Source organism: Pempheris klunzingeri, chromosome 21 (assembly GCF_042242105.1).
Source record: "Pempheris klunzingeri isolate RE-2024b chromosome 21, fPemKlu1.hap1, whole genome shotgun sequence".
NCBI lineage: Eukaryota > Metazoa > Chordata > Actinopteri > Acropomatiformes > Pempheridae > Pempheris > Pempheris klunzingeri.
The window spans coordinates 21,371,952-21,397,741 of NC_092032.1; the positions used below are offsets into that span (position 1 = coordinate 21,371,952).

Genomic DNA, 25,790 nt, shown 5'->3' on the forward strand with positions numbered 1-25,790 from the left:
GGAGTCTCAGGGTGGAGCAGGACAGAGGAGTCTCAGGGTGGAGCAGGACAGAGGAGTCTTAGGGTGGAGCAGGACAGAAGAGTCTTAGGGTGGAGCAGGACAGAGGAGTCTCAGGGTGGAGCAGGACTGAGGAGGACAGAGGAGTCTCAGGGTGGAGCAGGACAGAAGAGTCTTAGGGTGGAGCAGGACAGAGGAGTCTTAGGGTGGAGCAGGACTGAGGAGGACAGAGGAGTCTCAGGGTGGAGCAGGACAGAAGAGTCTCAGGGTGGAGCAGGACAGAAGAGTCTTAGGGTGGAGCAGGACAGAGGAGTCTCAGGGTGGAGCAGGACTGAGGAGGACAGAGGAGTCTCAGGGTGGAGGAGGACAGAGGAGTCTTAGGGTGGAGGAGGACAGAGGAGTCTCAGTGTGGAGCAGGACAGAGGAGGACAGAGGAGTCTCAGGGTGGAGGAGGACAGAGGAGTCTCAGGGTGGAGGAGGACAGAGGAGTCTTAGGGTGGAGGAGGACAGAGGAGTCTCAGTGTGGAGGAGGACAGAGGAGTCTCAGGGTGGAGGAGGACAGAGGAGTCTTAGGGTGGAGGAGGACAGAGGAGTCTCAGTGTGGAGGAGGACAGAGGAGGACAGAGGAGTCTCAGGATGGAGCAGGACAGAGGAGTCTCAGTGTGGAGCAGGACAGAGGAGGACAGAGGAGTCTCAGGGTGGAGGAGGACAGAGGAGTCTCAGGGTGGAGCAGGACAGAAGAGTCTCAGGGTGGAGCAGGACAGAAGAGTCTTAGGGTGGAGCAGGACAGAGGAGTCTCAGGGTGGAGCAGGACTGAGGAGGACAGAGGAGTCTCAGGGTGGAGGAGGACAGAGGAGTCTTAGGGTGGAGGAGGACAGAGGAGTCTCAGTGTGGAGCAGGACAGAGGAGGACAGAGGAGTCTCAGGGTGGAGGAGGACAGAGGAGTCTCAGGGTGGAGGAGGACAGAGGAGTCTTAGGGTGGAGGAGGACAGAGGAGTCTCAGTGTGGAGGAGGACAGAGGAGTCTCAGGGTGGAGGAGGACAGAGGAGTCTTAGGGTGGAGGAGGACAGAGGAGTCTCAGTGTGGAGGAGGACAGAGGAGGACAGAGGAGTCTCAGGATGGAGCAGGACAGAGGAGTCTCAGTGTGGAGCAGGACAGAGGAGGACAGAGGAGTCTCAGGGTGGAGGAGGACAGAGGAGTCTCAGTGTGGAGCAGGACAGAGGAGGACAGAGGAGTCCCAGCGTGGAGCAGAACTGAGGAGTCTCAGGGTGGAGCAGGACAGAGGAGTCTTGGAGTGGAGCAGGACGGTGGAGTCCCAGCATGGAGCCTGTGGATGGTCAGCTTTTCCTCTAAGCTCCACCTCCTCCCTGATCACTGTCGCTGTGACGGAGATCACTTCCAGCTGGTGAGAGAAGCAGACGGAGAACAGACCGTCAGTGATGCAGCACATCCAGTCCGATGTGAGGTCTGCAGAAAGACCACGTGGTTACTAAAAGTAATGATGCTTCTTTGAAATATTTAGTCGGCCTTATCTGAGAGCTAAGATCAGCTGATTGATTTGAAATGAGAGACCAAACACTTCAGATCAGATCGGTCGTATCTTCTCTTTCTCTGTCCTTCAGTCCAACCCTGAAGCCCGTCGCCACCAGGAAGTACTAGATCTTTGCTGAATCCAGCCCTGCACTGACCTCAGAGTCTCCAGCCGATAGCGTCGACTCTTCCTCAGAGCAAACAGCAGCTTCAGGCCTGAGTTCTGCAGGTTGTTCTCCCCAAGCCGCAGCTCTGTCAGGTGGGAGGGGTTGGACTTCAGAGCTGAGGCGAAATGAGCACAGCTGACATCTGACAACCTGCAGCCCCACAACCTGAGTAATATAATCCAATCAGACGTGTTCAGGTTTACAATAGTACAATAGTGACAGAGAGTCAGTGAACTGACCCCAGAGTCTCCAGTCTGCAGTCTGGACTCTCCAGAAAACCACACAGCAGCTTCACTCCTGAATCCTGCAGCTCGTTGTCACCCAGCCGAAGCTCGATCAGATGGGAGGGGTTGGACTTCAGAGCTGAGACCAGATGAGCACAGCTGACCTCTGACAGACTGCAGCCCCTCAGTCTGGATAAAGAACAAATGATGCAACTTTAGATGTTCCTGCTTGAAATCATTCAACATTTAATAATGTGTTCGTTGAAAATGTAAACTCCAAACAGCTGCACCAACAGGATGCAGGATAAAAACTGTGAAATGCACACGGTGAAAAAGAGCTCTGATTAATGACAGTTAAACTCTAACAGATCCACCAGTGGCTCCGTCTGTACAAAGTCAAGTTGTGCAGCCAAAAACAAATGAAAAGCCACAAAGATTCAACTCAAGACCTTCATTTACAAATAACATGCCAAATATGTCAGCTTGGTGCAGAAGACATCTACAGTATTTTTTTAGGAAAAGAGTCATAAAATTGAGGGAATTTTCAGTTTAAACTATTCAGTCCATCACATAGTGACTAGTGTGTTGTCTGATAGAAATAGAGATGAATTATATTGATCTCAACACAGAAATAAAAAAAATGGCGACTGACTTCAGAGTCTCCAGTCTGCAGTCTGGACTCTCCAGGAAACCACACAGCAGCTTCACTCCTGAATCCTGCAGCTTGTTGACACTCAGGTCCAGCTTTCTCAGATGGGAGGGGTTGGACTTGAGGACCGAGGCCAGAGAAGCACAGCTGACCTCTGACAGACTGCAGTACTTCAATCTGAGTAAAGAAGACATGACAAAGATAAAAATCCATTTTTAATCCAACCAATTGTGCATTATTTTCTGTCTTTGTAATGGTATGTCACCTAATTTCTTTATTATTATACAGAAAAAGGAAAAATAACTGAGCTACAGTCAGTGAACTGACCTCAGAGTCTCCAGTCTGCAGTTTGGACTCTCCAATCCAGCAGACAGCAGCTTCACTCCTGAGTCCTGCAGGTTGTTGTTGCTCAGGTCCAGCTCTCTCAGGTGGGAGGGGTTGGACTTCAGAGCTGAGGCCACAACTTCACAGAGAGTCTCTGAGAGTCCACAGCCATAAAGTCTGTCATGACACATGTATCACAAAAAATGTAATTAGAAAAGTGGATACTTTCTATGTTCTACATGCATTTGATGACAAAAGTGTCATTTTCTGTTTTGATCCACGTTTGCTCTTCACACCTCCATCACCTAAAGGAAGTCAGCCTGAATACAAAACTGTATGAATGTAAGTTATTAGAAACTGACAGAATAGTTGAGTTCAATAGCTCGACAGCTACAAACACAATCTGAAAACTGAAAAATCGATGTTCTTTCTCTCACAGCATCTAAAAAAGCTCAAGAAATTTGGCAAAATACAACTTAAATATATTTTGAATAATAAGAGGTTAGGGTTTGGCTAAGAGAATATAATTGTTAATCAAGTGTTTACATTTTAAGATCTAACTTTCTAATCTACACTACTTTATAATGTCAAACACATCTGCACTCACAGAGCCTTCCTGCAGTTCCTCACAGCTGGAATCAGCCTCTGTCGTCCCTCATATGATGTGTTGTATTTCTTCAGGTCCAACTCCTCCAGAACCTCCTCTGACATCTGCAGCATGTAGGCCAGAGCTGAGCAGTGGATCTCTGAGAGCTTCTTCTCTGATCTGTTCTCTGACTTCAGGAACTCTTGGATCTCCTGATTTACTGAGTGGTCGTTCATCTCCGTCAGACAGTGGAAGATGTTGATGCTTCTGTCAGGAGAGGTGCTGGTTTTCTTCTCCTTCAGGATGTTGATGGCTCTCTGGATGACTTCTGGACTGTTGTCTGTCCGACCCAGCAGGCCTCCTAAGAGTCTCTGGTTGGACTCCACAGAGAGGCCATGAAGGAAGCGGACAAACAGGTCCAGGTGGCCATTTTGACTTTGAAGGGATTTCTCCATGGCTCTCTTCAAGAAGACATCCAGGGACGGGTGATCACTGTTGACGCAGTCCCAGTCTTTTCCCAGGAAGTCCTTCAGCACCTCTGTGTTCCTGTTGGTGTAACAGTGGAACATGTAGACTGCAGCCAGAAACTCCTGAACGCTCAGGTGAACGAAGCAGTAGACTGTTTTCTGGAAGATCACACTCTCTCTTTTGAAGATCTCGGTACAAACTCCTGAGTACACCGAGGCCTCTGTGGCGTCCAGACCGACCTGCTCCAGGTCTTCCTGGTAGAACATGATGTTTCCTTTCTGCAGCTGTTCAAACGCCAGCCTCCCCAGCTTCAGGAGAACGTCCCCGTCAGCCTCCATCAGCTCCTGTGGACTCGTCTCATGTCCCCCCTCGTACTTCTGCTTCTTCCTCTTTGTCTGAACCAGCAGGAAGTGTGAGTACAGGTCAGTCAGGGTCTTGGGCAGCTCTCCTCTCTGGTCTGTAGTCAACATGTGCTCCAGAACTGTGGCAGTGATCCAGCAGAAGACTGGGATCAGACACATGATGTGGAGGCTCCTGGAGGCCTTGACGTGTGAGATGATCCTGCTGGACAGCTCTTCATCACTGACTCTCCTCCTGAAGTACTCCTCCTTCTGGGCGTCAGTGAAGCCTCGTACCTCTGTTACCCTGTCAACACATGCAGGAGGGATCTGATTGGCTGCTGCAGGTCTGGAAGTGATCCAGACGAGCGCCACTGGAAGCAGATTCCCCTTGATGAGGTTTGTCAGCAGCACGTTGACCGACGACTTCTGGGTGACGTCAGAAACGACCTCCTCGTTGTTGAAATCCAGTGACAGTCTGCTTTCATCCAGGCCGTCAAAGATGAACAACAGTTTACAGACGGCGAGCTTCTCTGCGGTGACCTTCTGTAACGTTGGATGGAAAACATGGAGCAGCCTGAGAAGACTGAGCTGCTCGTCTCTGATCAGGTTCAGCTCCCTGAACGAAAGCAGAACCACCAGACTGACCTCTTGGTTTTCCAAACCCTCCGCCCAGTCCAGAGTGAACTTCTGCACCGAGAAGGTTTTTCCGACGCCGGCAACGCCGTTCGTCAGAGCGACTCTGATGGGTGTCTGTTGGTGAGGTAAGGCTTTAAAGATGTCCTGGCACTTGATTGGAGCGTCATGGAGGGTCTTCTTCTTGGAAGTTGTCTCCAGCTGCCTCACCTCATGTTGGGTATTAACCTCTTCGCTGTGCCCCTCTGTGATGTAGAGCTCAGTGTAGATCCTGTTGAGGAGGGTTCCACTTCCTGCTTCATCACTTCCTTCAGTCACACGTTCACATCTCCTCCTCAGGCTGATCTTGTGTTCATCTAAAACCTCCTGCAGATCATTCACTGAAAAAGAGAAAGTGTAAGACACAAAAGAAAATTTGACAACCTGGTAATTATTCCCATCAAACTAAACTTGAAGGAGTTTATGTCTTTATGTCCTGATCAGTTTGGCTACAGACACGACTTTGGTTTGAGGAAGGACACCAGCTCCGGTTGGCCACTGCTGACTAATAATACTACAAAGCAGAACCACAACAGCTCTGCTCAGCTCCTCCTGCTGTGAGTCTGCAGTGGAGATGCATGTGTTCATGGTCGGGCTGCAGAACAACAGCAGGAGGCAAAGTAAACTAGTTTATGAGACGAGAGCGGACGGCGTTTTGTTAGAGTGAAGTGAGAGGACCAGAGAGCTGCAGGAGATGGACCCTGGAACGGGGTTCAGATAGGAACCGTTAAGCTTCATTATGTGCTTTGCATCACTGAAACTAACTCATGGGGCACGAACAAGGGTCCTCTGGGTAAAAGTCCTGTGTTTGACCCAACCTCGACACAAGCTTACTCCATACTGATGTAAACTACGTCACCCTTTGCTCTTGCCTATCTTTAAAGGTGCTTCATGGCACCTTTTGGAAAAATGAAAACCTTTACCCAACCAAAGTGAAGAAGACGAAGAACCAATAGAGAACCTCTAAAGAACCATAATGGGGCTTAACAAGTTCTGTCTATAGCATCATGCTGTCATGTCTCTGCTCCCAACGACAGCTGGTAACGGCCATGTCATGAGCTGGACTACTGGAGCAGATGCCTCAGCAGACAGATGTACAGTCTTACCTCCTTACTATACTGGACTGACTGGTCTTGGTCCAGAAAACTCTGGCTTTGGCCTCAGTGTACCTCACTAACCCACTAATGTCGCTGCCTGGCTGCTGTTTGTGGGCTGGAAGTACCTTTCTGTAGTCCAGGTGTCTCTGCACACTGGGAGCAGGAGGAGGCTCCTGGTGAAGCACAAAGGTCCCAGTATGAGGTGATGCACTGCCTGCAGAACCAGCGTCCACAGCTGGTGGAGACCGGATCCTTCAGGACGTCCTGACACAGAGCACAGCAGGACGGCTGCTCCTCCACAGGATCAGGACTCCTCCTCTTCTCTCTGAGGAGACATTTTTAATTAGTGCCGTCACTTTTCTGTTTGGATTCACTCTGTAATGACAGTGTAATAAAAACAGTCTCTTACTTTGTATCTGAGGGTCCAGGGTCATTGCTGAAGAACAGAGGACTTCCTTTGGAGCTGTCGCTCGCCGCCATGGACAGACAGCTGAATCCTAGAGACTCTGGTCTCTGTCTGCTGTACTGAACCCTGCAAACACAAAGACGTTCTCATCTATTCTTGATAGGTTTTCCGATCAAAGCCATTCGGGAAGCTGTAAGTACACGTACTGCTGCTGTTTGATGATTATGAGCTTTAAAAGTTTGGATTAGACCTCCTCAGGCAGCCGTAAGAGATACTAACTCTCTTTTTGTTCGTCACAAATGTTACTTTACAATTTCAGTTCAGTAGAAACGTTCATATGCAATCACAAAGTCCACAAACGAGTCTTACTTTGTGTCTGAGGGTCCAGGTTCATTGCTGAAGAACAGAGGACTTCCTTTGGAGCAGTCGCTCGCCGCCATGGACAGACGGTCTGGAGACTCGGCTCCATCCTCCTCTTCCTCCACACAAGCGCTCATCTTCTGGATCGAATTCTGGCTGAGAGGTGAAACAGAGACACTGTGCCCGTTTAGCACGCAGTGTTTCATACACTGATGGCGGGAGCTGCCACGTGAGGAAGCAAATGAATCCAACTAATCGAGCTCAGAGCCACCAGGCAGGCGACTGTGGATCAGCGATGGAGCCTCGGGTCGGCCATTCAGTCTGAACCTCCACCTGCTCCTGAAGCTGTGCTTTGAGAGGTCAAACAGACTAGAAGGGTGCTGAACAGGTACAGTCCAAGCTTCTGATCAGCGGTAGATTTAAGGTGGATTATTATTCAGCCAATCACAACTTTGAGTGCAGATAACAATGAAAATTCTCTAAAACAGTAAGATAACAACACTCACGATTAATTACCGTTAACTTTTAATGAGCGTCTCTTCTGGTGAGAACGGGCTGAAGTCAAATGCATTCTTGTTTAAAATGGTCCCGAACCGTGTAAATACTGTGAATCATTATTTATTACAGATCATGATGCTGCTGACACAGACTGACGGGGGTCTGGTTGTTGAATATGAAGCTTAATCTTCTCTAAAACGATGAGGTGTTCAGAAGCTTGCTCATCAGAAACATGATTAGAGGACTGATAACGTTGTCCAATAATTTTACTTGACAATACTTCACAAGACAACACTTTACACTTTACCTTTACACATAGAAAAACACCAACAAAGCAAACAGCCATAGTCACATGAACATGGACAGTTTAGATATGGAATCGGTTAATTCATGTCAAAGAAAGCAGAAGGACAGCAAAGATCTATATGAGCTCTATATGAGATCTTTATGAGAACACCTGATTGTTTGCTCTTGGTCAATATTTGGCAAAACCTTTCAGTCCTCCCCCATCTGCTGCTAGACAGCTACACTAACAGACAGACAGGTGATGCTGCTAGACAGCTACACTAACAGACAGACAGGTGATGCTGCTAGACAGCTACACTAACAGACAGACAGGTGATGCTGCTGATAGCAGGAGCGGCTGCTCGCTCCAACCCGGGTTTTAAATTCCTTTTTCTGGGACAGACTGTTGGGAATTCACCATTACTGCCATTACAACCATTATTATCATTATTATCATTACCAGAGCCGGCTCTAGCCATTTTGGTGCCCTAGGTGAGATTATGGTTTTGGCGCCTCCACCCCTACGAGCGCACACACCACCCCAGTCATTAATGGACAACAGTCGTATGACAGACCTTAAAGGTTTCATTGTTAACACACAAACAAACACACACTAAAATAACATAAATAACAATAAAAAATAATGGAATGATGTTCAGGTTTTGTGCAAATATTTAGAAAGTCCTGACAGCTCCCACAATATGAACAAGGTGTAGGTTTAAGTCAAAGTGACAGCAAATCTGTTTTCCTTTTTTTTCAACAACATAAATGGAGATGGTGCTTTGGTCAGTGAACACTTGGTAACAACAGGCCTTATAGAAGCAGAGTGTGCCAACAAGACAACATAGAACTAGAATATACAGTACACGTTAAACATGGAGCTGCAGCAGGCAGACAGACAGGCAGACAGACAGACAGACAGACAGACAGACAGACAGACTACTGATGTGTTCAACATAACATGAATCATTCTCTAGTAGTGGTTCTGCATTACTAAAATAAAAGCACTAGAATTATATAGTTCCACAGTAGCTGCAGTATCTGCAGTAGAACTATTAGGCAACTTTGCTTTATTTCAACTTAGCCAGCCTCCAGCTGTACAGATGAAAAGTCAAAGGGCATTTTTTAATGTTAGAAAAGACGACACCCCTACACTGGGACCTCTTCTCTTCTCTGCCTCCTCTTCTCTCCGCTCCCTGAAAGCCTCACCTGAGGGCTCGGGCCTTTTCATGATGACAAATATGACTTGTTGACGGAACCAGTACCTGAGATGCGCACCGTTAACTCGCCCCGCCCCCTTTTCCACAGTGCACGGTGCAGGACGGGGGGGGGGTTGCGCACGAAGAGCAGACAGGCAGAGCACGAGGAAAGGGCGCCAGCCGGGGAGGCAAATTATTACTGTTATTTATCTTATTTTATTTATTATCTTAATGGTTTTTTTTCATACAAATCATTCACACTTCAATAAACCAATGTGGAGCCAACTTCTTCTAAAAGTGCACTGAGTAGAGTGCAGATCTCTGCTACATCATAACCATAACCTAACTATAACCATAACTATAACCATAACCTAACTATAACCATAACCATAACCATAACCATAACATAACCTAACTATAACCATAACCTAACTATAACCATAACCATAACATAACCTAACTATAACTATAACCATAACCATAACATAACCTAACTATAACCTACCCTAAACTTAACCATAACCTGAATCTTTTTCTCTTACAACCTTTGTTCCTGCTGGCCGACTCATCACTGTTTATTCTGTTTATTCTGTTTCACTAAGAGAAGAAGAACGTTCACCTGCAGACGCTCCAAACCAAACTTTTCTTTGGATCTGTGCTTATTTTCTCGGTTGGGTTCAGTTTGTCCCTCTGACTGACTGAATGACAGACTGTGACTGTAACGTGAACACTCACCTGCCTCAGCCTTCCTCCTCCTCTGCTGGCCCAGAATGCCGTCTGATCTTTTATTGTTTTACTGCCCCCTCCCTGGTTTAATGTTTAGTACCTGTGTCACCTGATCGGGGCTGTGCCTCCCCTCCTCCCCTCAGGTGTGCCAGCTGCTCTCAGTCCACTTTTCTTCATTTTCATCTCTTGCATTTAACCTCTACGTTGTAGATCAGCTTCAGTAAGTAAAGTTAGTAAAGCACTTTTTAATAATAATAATAATACATTTTATTTAGGGCGCCTTTCAAGGCTCACAAGGTCGCCGTACAGAATACAAACAAATGTACAGTACAACAAGTAAAACAGGTGTAAAAACAAGCAATAAAATACAGGAGCAGTGCAAAATGAGTCAGAGGGAGTAGGAGAGTGTGAACAGGTGGGTTTGAGTCTGGATTTGAAGAGCAGTAAGGAGTCAGTGTTGTGGAGGTCAGGAGGGAGTGAGTTCCATAACTGGGGAGCCGAGCGGCTGAATGCTCGGCCCCCCATGGTGACGAGGCGAGCAGAGGGGACAGAGAGATGGACAGAGGAAGAGGATGGGAGGGTGCAGGCCGGTACAGAGAGGTGAATGGGGTCAGAGAGGTATGGAGGGGGGAGGGTGTGGAGGGCTTTGAATGTGTGCAGCAGGACTTTGTATTGGATGCGATGAGTGATGGGGAGCCAGTGGAGCTGCTGCAGGACGGGTGTGATGTGATGGGTGGAAGGTGTCCTGGAGAGATGCGAGCTGCTGAGTTCTGGACCAGTTGAAGCTTATGGAGGGTTTTTTGGGGGAGACCGAACAGAAGGGAGTTACAGTAGTCAAGGCGGGAGGTGACTAAACTGTGAACCAGAATTTTCTCATCTTTCTGTTATATCAAAGGTAAAACTGGGCTCACTCTGTTGGCATTTGACTCTTACGTCTCCCATGAGGCTCTGACTGTGCTGCTTTGGGCTCATGAGCCCCGGAGAAATATGCAGGTGATCATTAAATCTGCAGATTTTTCAACAGAGTTTGGTTGAACCCTAAATTAGCCTAAATTTTAACATATTGGCCCAAAATATGTTGGAATAACACCCCCCCTAACAGTGAGGTTAAAAGTCCTCCATGTTGTTAAACTCCCCGAATTTCGAGACAAAACACAAAGGGTGTGACCTTCGAGTCCTCAGGGATCGGTGGGACCCTGAACACAACACATAAAGGTATGTAAGAACCCTCTGGATCAGGTGTCAGGGTTCTCAATCAATCTCAACTGATCAATACCACACACCTCATTCAGTTAAAATATCAACCAAGCAGGAAAACCACCCACACTGTTAAGAGAATAAGGGGAGTCTCAACCACTCTCTCTTACCTGTGACCATCCATCATTTCAAAAAAGCTTCCCCACCGACCCCCTTCCTTTTTTCCGGAAGTCCTCATCTGCCTGCCCCCCAGCATCTGCACCCAGCCAGTTAGAATCCACCACACTTCACCAGGAGGAGTTTGTCCCTCTGGCCTGAATGTGACCGGATCACTTTGTCCTGCCGGGGGAATGATTACTGAGCACTTATTATTCTTATTGATCCCACAGCAGCTCCTGCTGACACCATCAGGCTCCAACTCTTCCTCAATACATGTTTTAAAAACAAAGGATTCACTTCACTTTACTCCGTTAGGTTCTGCTTTCCTCTGACGGCATGTTTTACAAACACAGTGTAAAAGGACACATTTAAAACTGAGTATGAAACGTGATATTTGGTTACATCCTGGTGACTTTGATTCATTCTCATTGATCGGTTACATGTTCCATCACCTTTGTTATCTGATCAACACTCCTGTCATACCGACCATCGTGTTACACATCGTTATCACTTCCTCCTCCATCAAATCAACACTTCATCAATACATCCTATTTACATCCTATTTACGAGAGCCAGTCTTGGTTTTGTCCGTGGTGTCCTCCGTCAGTCGTCGCTGGATGAAGCTCTCCTCTCCTCCACCTCCCAGTAACATGGTCCAGTCAGAGCCTCTCCACACACAAGCTGCTGCTGCTGCTTCAACCTCTCTGGATCATCAGGACTCAGATGATCCACTCCTGATGCCTCCACCTCACCACTCCCATCTGATGAGAGAAGAAGTCCTACATCAGTGTCTGCAGAGACTCCCTTCATCAGTGTTGCACACACATATTAGCTCATGTCAGTCACAGAGTTGTGATGTCATTCTTTATTGTGTCTGCTGCTCTTCCTCAGGTTTAACTTTAGTTTGGGGCCAGTTTCTCCTGATCCAGATCAAGCTCCTAAAAACAGGGTGTCGTGTGCTGTAAAGACTGTGAAGCATGTTTGGGGAAAATGTAGAGTTAGTGATGTTCGGCTCTATAAATGAAACTGACTTGACTACTAACAGTGTTTAGTACCTCAGAGTCTCCAGTCTGCAGTCTGGACTCTCCACAAGATCAGACAGCAGCTTCACTCCTGAATCCTGCAGCTCGTTTCCAAACAGCTCCAGATCTCTCAGATGGGAGGGGTTGGACTTCAGAGCTGAGGCCAGATGAGCACAGCTGACCTCTGACAGACTGCAGCACCACAATCTGAATAAAGAATAAATGATGGAGCTAAAAATCCATATAAAATGCAGTCAGAAGTGTTGAGGGTTTGAATCTGCAGCTCAGCATCACTGTGTCCTCATCAATGAGCTTTTCCCTAAAAGGAGCAGAGAGACTTTCTCATTGTGTTACTGTGGATCAGCATCATGTCGACCTTCTACGGACAAATAACCATTAATAACATGCTGCTGATCTCAGTCAGGTCTGGAAGATCAATACTTTTCTGGTCTGAAGGATCAATATGGTTGATCAGACGTCGATCAGCACATTGGAACAGAAGTAGGAACATTTCTGCTTCAGGAGGTAAACGTGATCCATTTAAAAACAGATAATGATTCAGGGGATCTTCTGAATGTAGATGTGACCATTTACCAATAATTCTGAGCATGAACTCACTTTAACCACCAACAGAGGACATTTTCTACACTTTCTTCAACAAACACAGATCTGTTGTGGCTGCACACTGAATTTAATCCAGGAAACATGAAAATATGAACAAGAGGATATTTACATCTTTAAGGTTGTTAGTTATATATGAAGAGAAATGAGGTTCAGTTGTTAACTGAACACATCAGATCTACAATAGTGACAGAGAGTCAGTGAACTGACCCCAGAGTCTCCAGTCTGCAGTCTGGACTCTCCAGAAAACCACACAGCAGCTTCACTCCTGAATCCTGCAGCTCGTTTCCACTCAGCTGCAGATCTCTCAGATGGGAGGGGTTGGACTTCAGAGCTGAGACCAGAGGAGCACAGCTGACCTCTGACAGACTGCAGCACATCAATCTGAATAAAGAATAAATGATGGAGACAAACATTCATTCATAATATGAGCTTTTCCCTAAAAGGAGCAGAGAGACTTTCTCATAGTTACTGTGGATCAGCATCATGTCCACCTTCTACAGACATCATCCAAATGTCAGCACAACATTCAGACACCTATTGATGATCAATAACATGCTGCTGATCTCAGTCAGGTCTGGAATCAGAGGATCAGTTCTACATTGGTCCTTTAAACAGCTGCATTTAGAAACAGGCTCTGATCTCTGAGAGTCCCTCTATATATGAGTGAGTGTGTTCTGAAGATCAATGTCAGTGATCAGACATTATTGGTGAACACACTGAAATCAACAGAAACCAAAGAAATGTTTCTACTTCAGTGAGTAAACTTGATCAGTTTAAAACAGATATTAGTTCAGAGGTTCTTCTGGATTCAGATGTGACCATTTACCAACAATTCTAAACATTCATTCCCTTTAAATACTAAGTGTCAAGTCTTCTCCCAATTTCCATCATTAGTTTGAGGTAATTTACTCTGTGCAGCTTCCCCACTTGAAGAGGATGAACCTTTCTACCTGGGCTCGAGCTGGATTCCACTCAATAACCAAACAGCTGTTGATGTTCCTTCTTTTATTTTGCAGTTAGTTTAGTAATCAAGTGGCAGCGAAGTGGCATGGTATCGAGGTGAAACACCTTTAGCCAGAGACACACGTTCTATTAAATATAAACAGATATTCCCTATATATAGATCCTTCAGCCCAATAATGTACCACGTACATCTTTACTGCATTTTGAACAGAGGCAATTTTAACATTTACTTTATCAAACATTTTAAACATATTTTATCAAAGTTTTTTAGCATTTTATACTTTTTTACTTATGTCTTTAAATGATCTATTTAAAGTGATTAAAGTACAATCTTTCAAACCCCACTAAAGGCAGCAGCCTTCGGCAGGTGAACCGGTTCCTCAGTGAGTTTGGAGCTCTGCATCTTACCGGCTGCCACCCGGATCTTGTATTGGAATCAGTCCTGCACAGTTGGACACACAGCGAATCTATACAGCGTTTTTGATCGATATCTTTTAGCAACTTTGTTTGTCCGTGGCTTCCTTCACTTCAGCACTTCCCCCAGGTGTCGTGTGCGCCCGTTCTTTTATATTCCAGGTAGCCCCCACTGCTGCCATTTACTCCTTTTGAAAACTCCAGTTTGACTTAACACTGAGAGAACATTTCCTACACTCTCTTCAAGAAGCACAAACCTGTTGTGACTGCACACTCAACTCAGAAAGGAAATGAACAACTTCATGCATCTTAGTTATATACACTACTCACAAAAAGTTAGGGATGTTCGACTTTCAGGTGAAATATATGGAAAATGTAAAAAGTGAATGCTACAGTGATATTATATCATGAAAGTAGGACATTTAAGTATCAGCATGCAATGGTAGTTTCTTCATTTTAAACTATTTATTTGAAGAAAATCTAACAGTGGAGGGTAAACCACAAAAAAAAATGTTCAGTGTCTCAATAAATTGGGACGTGGCCAAAGGACGTCCACTCCTCTCCTTTCTGTGACTCTTCCAGTCTCTGTATCACTGTTCCAACCTCCTGATGACACTCTGTGACCCTCTAAGCTCAGTGAACACCTCCGTCTGAGGACTTCCTGTTTGAAGCCTCCAGTGTTGAGGTGCTGCTGATCAACTGTTAGGTGTCGTCTTGGTCTCATGATGTCAGAATGTGAACAGCAGGATGAGGAGGACTGTTTAAATACCAATTCTAACTGAAGCAGGAAATGTATTGGTGGATTCATGGATCAAACCTGTTGTGAATGTTGCTGTTAAGCTTCTTGTTAGAGAACAGCAGCTGGTGCAGAAAGTACTGAGACACTGAACAGTTGGACATTCAAAGGTTTAGAGAAGGTCACATTAAGTTCACCTGGAAAGGTTAGAATGCATTTTAGGTTCATCCTGAAATTTCACCTGAAAGCCGAATATTCCTGACTTTTAGTGAGGAGTGTATGAAGAGAAATGAGGTTCAGTTGTTAACTGAACACATCAGATCTACAATAGTGACAGAGAGTCAGTGAACTGACCTCAGAGTCTCCAGTCTGCAGTCTGGACTCTCCAGAAAACCACACAGCAGCTTCACTCCTGAATTCTGCAGCTTGTTTCCAAACAGCTGCAGCTCTCTCAGATGGGAGGGGTTGGACTTCAGAGCTGAGACCAGATGAGCACAGCTGACCTCTGACAGACTGCAGCACCTCAATCTGAGTAAAGAATAAATGATGGAGCTAAAAATCCATATAAAATGCAGTCAGAAGTGTTGAGGGTTTGAATCTGCAGCTCAGCATCACTGTGTCCTCATCAATGAGCTTTTCCCTAAAAGGAGCAGAGAGACTTTCTCATTGTGTTACTGTGGATCAGCATCATGTCCACCTTCTACGGACAAATAACCATTAATAACATGCTGCTGATCTCAGTCAGGTCTGGAAGATCAATACTTTTCTGGTCTGAGGGATCAATATGGTTGATCAGACGTCGATCAGCACATTGGAACAGAAGTAGGAACATTTCTGCTTCAGGAGGTAAACGTGATCCATTTAAAAACAGATAATGATTCAGGGGATCTTCTGAATGTAGATGTGACCATTTACCAATAATTCTGAGCATGAACTCACTTTAACCACCAACAGAGGACATTTTCTACACTTTCTTCAACAAACACAGATCTGTTGTGGCTGCACACTGAATTTAATCCAGGAAACATGAAAATATGAACAAGAGGATATTTACATCTTTAAGGTTGTTAGTTATATATGAAGAGAAATGAGGTTCAGTTGTTAACTGAACACATCAGATCTACAATAGTGACAGAGAGTCAGTGAACTGACCTCAGAGTCTCCAGTCTGCAGTCTGGACTCTCCAGAAAACCACACAGCAGCTTCACTCCTGAATCCTGCAGCTTGTTGTCACTCAGCTCCAGCTTTCTCAGATGGGAGGGGTTGGACTTCAGAGCTGAGACCAGATGAGCACAGCTGACCTCTGACAGACTGCAGTACCTCAATCTGAATAAAGAATAAATGATGGAGACAAACATTCATTCATAATATGAGCTTTTCCCTAAAAGGAGCAGAGAGACTTTCTCATAGTTACTGTGGATCAGCATCATGTCCACCTTCTACAGACATCATCCAAATGTCAGCACAACATTCAGACACCTATTGATGATCAATAACATGCTGCTGATCTCAGTCAAGTCTGGAATCAGAGGATCAGTTCTACATTGGTCCTTTAAACAGCTGCATTTAGAAACAGGCTCTGATCTCTGAGAGTCCCTCTATATATGAGTGAGTGTGTTCTGAAGATCAATGTCAGTGATCAGACATTATTGGTGAACACACTGAAATCAACAGAACCCAAAGAAATGTTTCTACTTCAGTGAGTAAACTTGATCAGTTTAAAACAGATATTAGTTCAGAGGTTCTTCTGGATTCAGATGTGACCATTTACCAACAATTCTAAACATTCATTCCCTTTAAATACTAAGTGTCAAGTCTTCTCCCAATTTCCATCATTAGTTTGAGGTAATTTACTCTGTGCAGCTTCCCCACTTGAAGAGGATGAACCTTTCTACCTGGGCTCGAGCTGGATTCCACTCAATAACCAAACAGCTGTTGATGTTCCTTCTTTTATTTTGCAGTTAGTTTAGTAATCAAGTGGCAGCGAAGTGGCATGGTATCGAGGTGAAACACCTTTAGCCAGAGACACACGTTCTATTAAATATAAACAGATATTCCCTATATATAGATCCTTCAGCCCAATAATGTACCACGTACATCTTTACTGCATTTTGAACAGAGGCAATTTTAACATTTACTTTATCAAACATTTTAAACATATTTTATCAAAGTTTTTTAGCATTTTATACTTTTTTACTTATGTCTTTAAATGATCTATTTAAAGTGATTAAAGTACAATCTTTCAAACCCCACTAAAGGCAGCAGCCTTCGGCAGGTGAACCGGTTCCTCAGTGAGTTTGGAGCTCTGCATCTTACCGGCTGCCACCCGGATCTTGTATTGGAATCAGTCCTGCACAGTTGGACACACAGCGAATCTATACAGCGTTTTTGATCGATATCTTTTAGCAACTTTGTTTGTCCGTGGCTTCCTTCACTTCAGCACTTCCCCCAGGTGTCGTGTGCGCCCGTTCTTTTATATTCCAGGTAGCCCCCACTGCTGCCATTTACTCCTTTTGAAAACTCCAGTTTGACTTAACACTGAGAGAACATTTCCTACACTCTCTTCAAGAAGCACAAACCTGTTGTGACTGCACACTCAACTCAGAAAGGAAATGAACAACTTCATGCATCTTAGTTATATACACTACTCACAAAAAGTTAGGGATGTTCGACTTTCAGGTGAAATATATGGAAAATGTAAAAAGTGAATGCTACAGTGATATTATATCATGAAAGTAGGACATTTAAGTATCAGCATGCACTGGTAGTTTCTTCATTTTAAACTATTTATTTAAAGAAAATCTACCAACAGTGGTAGGTAAACCACAACAAAACATGTTCAGTGTCTCAATAAATTGGGACGTGGCCAAAGGACGTCCACTCCTCTCCTTTCTGTGACTCTTCCAGTCTCTGTATCACTGTTCCAACCTCCTGATGACACTCTGTGACCCTCTAAGCTCAGTGAACACCTCCGTCTGAGGACTTCCTGTTTGAAGCCTCCAGTGTTGAGGTGCTGCTGATCAACTGTTAGGTGTCGTCTTGGTCTCATGATGTCAGAATGTGAACAGCAGGATGAGGAGGACTGTTTAAATACCAATTCTAACTGAAGCAGGAAATGTATTGGTGGATTCATGGATCAAACCTGTTGTGAATGTTGCTGTTAAGCTTCTTGTTAGAGAACAGCAGCTGGTGCAGAAAGTACTGAGACACTGAACAGTTGGACATTCAAAGGTTTAGAGAAGGTCACATTAAGTTCACCTGGAAAGGTTAGAATGCATTTTAGGTTCATCCTGAAATTTCACCTGAAAGCCGAATATTCCTGACTTTTAGTGAGGAGTGTATGAAGAGAAATGAGGTTCAGTTGTTAACTGAACACATCAGATCTACAATAGTGACAGAGAGTCAGTGAACTGACCTCAGAGTCTCCAGTCTGCAGTCTGGACTCTCCAGAAAACCACACAGCAGCTTCACTCCTGAATCCTGCAGCTTGTTCTGACTCAGCTCCAGATCTCTCAGATGGGAGGGGTTGGACTTCAGAGCTGAGACCAGATGAGCACAGCTGACCTCTGACAGACTGCAGCGCCACAATCTGAATAAAGAATAAATGATGGAGACAAACATTCATTCATAATATGAGCTTTTCCCTAAAAGGAGCAGAGAGACTTTCTCATAGTTACTGTGGATCAGCATCATGTCCACCTTCTACAGACATCATCCAAATGTCAGCACAACATTCAGACACCTATTGATGATCAATAACATGCTGCTGATCTCAGTCAGGTCTGGAATCAGAGGATCAGTTCTACATTGGTCCTTTAAACAGCTGCATTTAGAAACAGGCTCTGATCTCTGAGAGTCCCTCTATATATGAGTGTGTGTGTGTGTGTGTGTGTGTGTGTGTGTGTGCCCTATATGGCCCTATATGGCATAGGCCATATAGGCGGGCGCCTAGAGCGCCACCTGCTGGAGGGGCGCTGCTGCAAGCCCTCAAAAACAAAACAATTAAAACAATAAATAAAATAAGATAAATAACAGTAATAATTTGCCTCCCCGACTGGCACCCTTTCCTCGTGGTCTGTCTGTCTGTTCCTCGTGCCCCCCCCCTTCCCGTCCTGTCCTGCACCGTGCACTGTGAGAGAGGGTGGGACGAGTCATCGGTGCTCTTCTCAGGTAGCGGTTCCTTTTGACAGAAGTCAACAAGTCATATTTGTCATCATGAAAAGGCCCGAGCCCTCAGGTGAGGCTTTCAGGGAGCGGAGAGAAGAGGAGGCAGAGAAGAGAAGAGGTCCCAGTGTAGGGGTGTCGTCTTTTCTAACATTAAAAAATGCCCTTTGACTTTTCATCTGTACAGCTGGAGGCCGGCTAAGTTGAAATAAAGCAAAGTTGCCTAATAGTTCTACTGCAGATACTGCAGCTACTGTGGAACTATATAATTCTAGTGCTTTTATTTTAGTAATGCAGAACCACTACTAGAGAATGATTCATGTTATGTTGAACACATCAGTAGTCTGTCTGTCTGTCTGTCTGTCTGTCTGTCTGCCTGTCTGCCTGTCTGCCTGTCTGTCTGTCTGTCTGTCTGTCTGTCTGTCTGCCTGCTGCAGCTCCATGTTTAACTTGTACTGTATATTCTAGTTCTATGTTGTCTTGTTGGCACACTCTGCTTCTATAAGGCCTGTTGTTACCAAGTGTTCACTGACCAAAGCACCATCTCCATTTATGTTGTTGAAAACAGATTTGCTGTCACTGGGACTGACTTTGACTTAAACCCACAGTGTAACTTTAGTATTCTGTTTTTATATTATATTGCACTGTTTTGTGTTGTTTGAACGTAGCACCTTTTTATTGTTCATATTGTGGGAGCTGTCAGGACTTTCTAAATATTTGCAAACAGGAACTCTGGTTTTATTTATGTTATTTCCTTTAATTATTATTTTTTATTGTTATTTATGTTATTCTAGTGTGTGTTTGTTTGTGTGTTAACAATGAAACCTTTAAGGTCTGTCATACGACTGTTGTCCATTAATGACTGGGGTGGTGTGTGCGCGCGGAGGGGTGGTGGCGCCAAACCATAATCTCACCTAGGGCACCAAAATGGCTCTGATTCTAAACATTCATTCCCTTTAAAACTAAGAGAGAACATTTCCTACACTTTCTTCAAGAAGCACAAACCTGTTGTGACTGCTCACTCAACTCAGAAAGGAAACGAACAACTTCATGCATCTTAGTTATATATGAAGAGAAATGAGGTTCAGTTGTTAACTGAACACATCAGATCTACAATAGTGACAGAGAGTCAGTGAACTGACCTCAGAGTCTTCAGTCTGCAGTCTGGACTCTCCAGAAAACCACACAGCAGCTTCACTCCTGAATCCTGCAGCTCGTTTCCACTCAGCTCCAGATCTCTCAGATGGGAGGGGTTGGACTTCAGAGCTGAGACCAGAGGAGCACAGCTGACCTCTGACAGACTGCAGTCCTTCAATCTGAAGAAAGAATAAATGATGTAACTTTAGAAGACGATGTTCACTGAATCATTCAGCGTTTAATAATCAGCTCAGAGCTGAAGAAGGTTTAGAACGGAGACGTTTAGTAAATCTCCAAACAGCTGAAGCCAACAGGATGCAGGTTAAACAGTGTAAAATACAAACAGTGACACTGAGCTCTCATTAATATTCATGACAACGTGCTGCTTCTTCAGTAAAGACGCAGTGACGTCACCTCTTCAACTCTGCAGCTCCACCAGTGGCTCCATCTCTACAAACTCATGTTGTGCAGCCAAACACAATAAAAACCCTCAGAAACTGATTTAAGATTCGACTCCAGATCCCAAACTTCTGAAAGATGCCAAAGAACAAAAGTCATCTCCAATATTTCTGTTAGGAACAGTGGAGTCATAAAATCACAGCTTCTTCAGTTTAAACTCTTCAGTCACTAGAAGCATCATAAAGCTTCAGAAACATGTTGGAAAAAGAAAATCCTGAATATATTTGTTATTGTCTGATAGTTGAAACAGAGATTATTGATCTGTTCTTTGTATGCATGTCTTTTTTATTACCACTTATTTAAACCATGACGGGAACATGAGATGAAAATCAGCTGTTTAAGAGGTTCAGAGTGAATCCTTCTGTGCACATTGATCTTTATTACAGTTTGAAATGTGCAGCTCAACATTTCTCTGCTGCAGACAATGGACTAAACCACTGAAGAAGAAAGCAGACTGAAACATGCTTTTATGGTCTTTTAATGCATCTTCTCTTCAGCTTGAACTGTTTATGTTCTTGTGCTTTTATCATCTTTTACCTGCAGTTTAATGTCTTGTTTCTATTGTGCTTTCTGTCCCTGGAAGCACTTTGAATTGTGTAGCTGCCATTGAAGTCAGCTTTGTAACTGAAGTTCATTTAATTACTTTTGAGTTAAAAACAGGAATGATTTAGTTAATAAATAGATGTTTTGTTGTTTTATATAAATAAGTTTAAAGGATTAAGAAACACACAATGGTGAATATTGTAGAAAAGGGAACCTTCTGGAATGAAGCCTGTGTCTATTTACATTGTGCTGTTGTTTGAGTTTATCATGCATTTCTTTTAATAGTCATCTTCTGAATTTGTGCTCAGACTCATATATTTGTATATGACTTTGTATATTTGGCATTGACGGCATTGGCTTCATCATTTCACCACTTGGGGAATAAATGTCTGTATGAAAAAAGACACCTTGTCGTCCATGATCAAACTGGAGTCTGAAAGGAGCCGTACAAATAAATGTGCCTGCTTTATGTATTCAGACACTCAGTGTGGATCAGTAGGATATCAGCCTTCTGTCTGCAGCTCAGTGGCACAACGTTCACATCATATCAACCTGAACACACAAGTCAAACGTGGTGTTTAGTTCAGGCTGAACAAACAATACATAATGTAGATGAACCCTGACTGAAGCTTTCAGAAACAACCTTTTCTTGTGTCTCACTTGAAAATGAAAGGTTTAATACAGGCCTCTAGTTATTTAGGACATCAGTGTCTAGGGGTGGTTTTTCTAGCAGTGATTGTAATGGATGCTGGAAAACATCCACCTTCAAAAGACATGTTAATGATGAGTCTGACAGGGTGAAGCTTGCACTCAAAGCAGTCCTTAAAGATGCAGCAGGGACTGGGTCAGGACAGCACCTGGTAGACTGACTGTCATTCAACAGTCTATATAATTGTTGATCAGGTGTAGTGGTGAACATCGACCTGTTTCTGCTACAACGACTCATGTTGCTGTCAGCATCTAAGACAATGGCTGCTCTACCTGAGGTGATGTTGTTGTTAAAGAACATTTAAAATCCCTCACATCCAGTTGAAGATATTTGGCTCAGGCCTTCACTGACAGAGGCAGGACTGAGATACCGGTGTATGGAAATGAGCTCCTCTTACATCTTCACTGACTGAAGGACCAAACAGTGACTCTGTGGAAGCTGCACAACCGTCCTGTCAAACACTCCATTTATCACCTTTTTCTCACAAATGTTCAGCCATTTGGAACGAAGAGATCATTTCTGAAGAAACTTCTTCAGGTGTTTAAAGTGATGAACTACTATGATAAATTCATGAACTGACCGCAGAGTCTCCAGTCCACAGTTTGGACTCTCTAGTCCAGCAGACAGCTGCTTCACTCCAGACTCTTCATGCTGATTGAGACTCAGCTCCAGCTCTCTCAGATGGGAGGGGCTGGACTTCAGAGCTGAGGCCACGATTTCATAGTGACTCTCTGAGAGAGAACAGCCAGACAGCCTGTCATGAAACAGAAATTACAAAGCATCATATTATAAAAGAGGACACCTGATATTGATATCATGCATGTGATGACGGAATAGTTTAACATTTCCTGATTGGAGCTTTGCTTTGACATCACACCTCTGCAGTGCAGCATTTGTTTTACCAGGGCTGTATGAGGCCTCCATCACCCAAAGGAAGGTAGATAGAAGAACAGCAACAATATTACAATTATTAGAAATAAGCAGAAGGCTGTGATCATTTATTTGACAGCTAGAAAACAAAACCAACTGAAGAGTCAATGTTTTCTGTTGTTGTCAAAGTATTTGAAACAACTCAAGAACAAACAGAACACTATTTTAAGAACTTACCGAACTTTTCTGCAGTTCCTCACAGCTGGAATCAGCCTCTGTCGTCCCTCCTCTGTTGTGTTGTACTTCTTCAGGTCCAATTCCTCCAGAACCTCCTCTGACATCTGCAGCATGTAGGCCAGAGCTGAGCAGTGGATCTCTGAGAGTCTGTGGTCTGATCTGTTCTCTGACTTCAGGAACTCTTGGATCTCCTGATTTACTGAGTGGTCGTTCATCTCCGTCAGACAGTGGAAGATGTTGATGCTTCGGTCAGGAGAGATATCATGACTGTTCATCTCCTTCAGGTTGTCGATGGCTCTCTGAATGACTTCTGGACTGTTGTCTGTCTGACCCAGCAGACCTCCTAAGAGCCTCTGGTTGGACTCCACAGAGAGGCCATGAAGGAAGCGGACAAACAGGTCCAGGTGGCCATTTTTGCTTTGAAGGGATCTCTCCATGGCTCTCTTCAAGAAGACATCCAGGGATGGGTGATCCCAGTCTTTTCCCAGGAAGTCCTTCAGCACCTCTGTGTTCCTGTTGGTGTAACAGTGGAACATGTAGACTGCAGCCAGAAACTCCTGAACGCTCAGGTGAACGAAGCAGTAGACTGTTTTCTGGAAGATCACACTCTCTCTTTTGAAGATCTCGGTACAAACTCCTGAGTACACCGAGGCCTCTGTGGCGTCCAGACTGACCTGCTCCAGGTCTTCCTGGTAGAACATGATGTTTCCTTTCTGCAGCTGTTCAAACGCCAGCCTCCCCAGCTTCAGGAGAACGTCCCTGTCAGCCTCCATCAGCTCCTGTGGACTCGTCTCATGTCCCCCCTCGTACTTCTGCTTCTTCCTCTTTGTCTGAACCAGCAGGAAGTGTGAGTACAGGTCAGTCAGGGTCTTGGGCAGCTCTCCTCTCTGGTCTGTAGTCAACATGTGCTCCAGAACTGTGGCAGTGATCCAGCAGAAGACTGGGATCAGACACATGATGTGGAGGCTCCTGGAGGCCTTGACGTGTGAGATGATCCTGCTGGACAGCTCTTCATCACTGACTCTCCTCCTGAAGTACTCCTCCTTCTGGGCGTCAGTGAAGCCTCGTACCTCTGTTACCCTGTCAACACATGCAGGAGGGATCTGATTGGCTGCTGCAGGTCGGGAAGTGATCCAGACGAGAGCCGAGGGAAGCAGATTCCCCTTGATGAGGTTTGTCAGCAGCACGTTGACTGACGACTTCTGGGTGACGTCAGAAACGACCTCCTCGTTGTTGAAATCCAGTGACAGTCTGCTTTCATCCAGGCCGTCAAAGATGAACAACAGTTTACAGACGGCGAGCTTCTCTGCGGTGACCTTCTGTAACGTTGGATGGAAAACATGGAGCAGCCTGAGAAGACTGAGCTGCTCGTCTCTGATCAGGTTCAGCTCCCTGAACGAAAGCAGAACCACCAGACTGACATCTTGGTTTTCCAAACCCTCCGCCCAGTCCAGAGTGAACTTCTGCACTGAGAAGGTTTTTCCAACGCCGGCGACGCCGTTCGTCAGAGCGACTCTGATGGGTGTCTGTCGGTGAGGTAAGGCTTTAAAGATGTCCTGGCACTTGATTGGAGCGTCATGGAGGGTCTTCTTCTTGGAAGTCGTCTCCAGCTGCCTCACCTCATGTTGGGTATTAACCTCTTCGCTCTGCCCCTCTGTGATGAAGAGCTCAGTGTAGATCCCGTTGAGGAGGGTTCCACTTCCTGCTTCATCACTTCCTGCTTCATCACTTCCTTCAGTCACACATTCACATCTCCTCCTCAGGCTGATCTTATGTTCATCTAGAACCTCCTGCAGACCACCATTCACTAAAAAAGAGAGAAAGATTGAAACAAAGCAAAGACAGTTTGACGATGTGCTGGTTGTTTTCATGACCCATAAAAATGATGAATATAAGAAAATGAATAAAGTCCACTTTTGGAGTTTTTCCCTTGTTTCCAGTGTCTCTTCCTTGTCTGGGTTTGTGTACTGTGCAGCTCCTTTGCTCACTCTCCCTGCTGAACACCTGTGCTCACCTGTTCCTGGCCTGTTACTGTGTTCCCTTGTGCCTCAGGATAACCCTTCAGCTGCCTTTCTGTCCTCCTGCTTGCATCCAACGCTTGTGCAGCTCCAGCCTGCTCACAGCATCCACTCTAACTACTTTGTCCTCTGCCATCACCAGCCATTCACCTCTCAGATTCATCTTATGACTGAAGCTCAGTCATGTAGTTATGGTCAGTCACTGCCTATGTACATGTCTTTTGTTTGTCCTCCACCATAGTGTTTTAGCCCGGAGCCCTTTCTTCACCCAGGAGCTGGTGCAGCTTCTGGTTCAGGACCATTGTGCCTGGATTACTCCAACTTGCTCCTGGCTGCTCAGCCTGCACGATCCATCTGACCTCTGAAGCTCATCCAGAATGCAGCAGCCGGCTGGTTTCAACCTTTCCAAGTTCTCCCACACAACACAGCTCCTCTGCAACCTGGACTGGCGACCGTTGGCCGATTCAAGTCCCTTGTACTTGCATATTGTGCTGCCAATGGGTCACGCTCGTACTATTTCCAGAACATGATAAAACCAGACCCCCCCAGCCCATCCACTGTGCTCTGATGATTGGGGTGCTACTCCCTTACTATCTTCAGATCTGGCAGTTCACTTCTGTCTGAGTCAGGCATCATTAATGTAGTCTATCTGAGTTCTACTACACTGTAAAGAGGACCTCCTTGTCTTTCTAGTGATTATACACACATGGGGTTCTGTTGTTTCAAAAGGGCAGGAACAGAAAAATAACCTGTTTTAAGGCAGTGAGTTGTTTAAGTGATGACATTTATAAAGAAGTATTTCTGTTCTCCATCAGGATGTTGTTATATTTGATGAGGATGGAGAGAGCCGGGCAGTAGAGCAGGTTGATTACTGTTAAAGTGTATTGTTTTATCATTGATAGATTGCTGCTTGTAATGTTCTCTTTGTGGAAAAGACTGACAACGTTCACTACAAGGAATATTTCACTAAAAATATAATTTTGAGATATTTTGATATGTTTTACATCCC

General features: G+C 45.0%; 2 protein-coding genes and 1 pseudogene across 2 annotated transcripts in view; all 3 read right to left on the minus strand.

The window, feature by feature from the left end:
- Nucleotides 1–1,198: 1,198 nt before the first annotated feature.
- On the minus strand, nucleotides 1,199–9,548 carry LOC139221456 (NLR family CARD domain-containing protein 3-like). The gene is made up of 10 exons (XM_070853377.1): nucleotides 9,539–9,548; nucleotides 6,831–6,973; nucleotides 6,465–6,587; nucleotides 6,181–6,380; nucleotides 3,499–5,299; nucleotides 2,895–3,068; nucleotides 2,571–2,744; nucleotides 1,934–2,107; nucleotides 1,654–1,859; nucleotides 1,199–1,464 (listed from the first exon to the last, which is right to left on the minus strand). Exons 2-10 carry the CDS (start codon nucleotides 6,956–6,958, stop codon nucleotides 1,199–1,201), a joined length of 3,246 nt encoding a protein of 1,081 aa, XP_070709478.1. The 5' UTR covers nucleotides 6,959–6,973; nucleotides 9,539–9,548.
- A 1,624-nt stretch (nucleotides 9,549–11,172) lies between these two features.
- The window catches only part of LOC139220922 (protein NLRC3-like), a 104,037-nt gene continuing 89,419 nt past the window's right edge, over nucleotides 11,173–25,790 (minus strand). The window contains exons 25-31 of the mRNA XM_070852791.1: nucleotides 19,951–20,099; nucleotides 18,060–18,233; nucleotides 15,797–15,970; nucleotides 14,999–15,172; nucleotides 12,739–12,912; nucleotides 11,941–12,114; nucleotides 11,173–11,646 (exon numbers count right to left, since the gene is read on the minus strand). Coding sequence (XP_070708892.1) covers nucleotides 11,634–11,646; nucleotides 11,941–12,114; nucleotides 12,739–12,912; nucleotides 14,999–15,172; nucleotides 15,797–15,970; nucleotides 18,060–18,233; nucleotides 19,951–20,099 — 1,032 coding nt within the window. The 3' untranslated portion in view covers nucleotides 11,173–11,633. The remainder of the gene's footprint in view (nucleotides 11,647–11,940; nucleotides 12,115–12,738; nucleotides 12,913–14,998; nucleotides 15,173–15,796; nucleotides 15,971–18,059; nucleotides 18,234–19,950; nucleotides 20,100–25,790) is intronic.
- Nucleotides 23,127–25,790, minus strand: part of LOC139221373 (protein NLRC3-like) — a 4,250-nt pseudogene continuing 1,586 nt past the window's right edge.

Bases quoted from the DNA above. Each gene is read 5' to 3' on its own strand.
- LOC139221456 (XM_070853377.1), bottom strand. From the start codon at position 6,958: ATGAGCGCTTGTGTGGAGGAAGAGGAGGATGGAGCCGAGTCTCCAGAC. The intron at 6,588-6,830 runs GTAAGACTCGTT...TTGTGTTTGCAG, and splicing joins CCTGGACCCTCAGACACAAA to GGTTCAGTACAGCAGACAGA. The intron at 3,069-3,498 runs GTGAGTGCAGAT...GTGTCATGACAG, and splicing joins AGGAACTGCAGGAAGGCTCT to ACTTTATGGCTGTGGACTCT.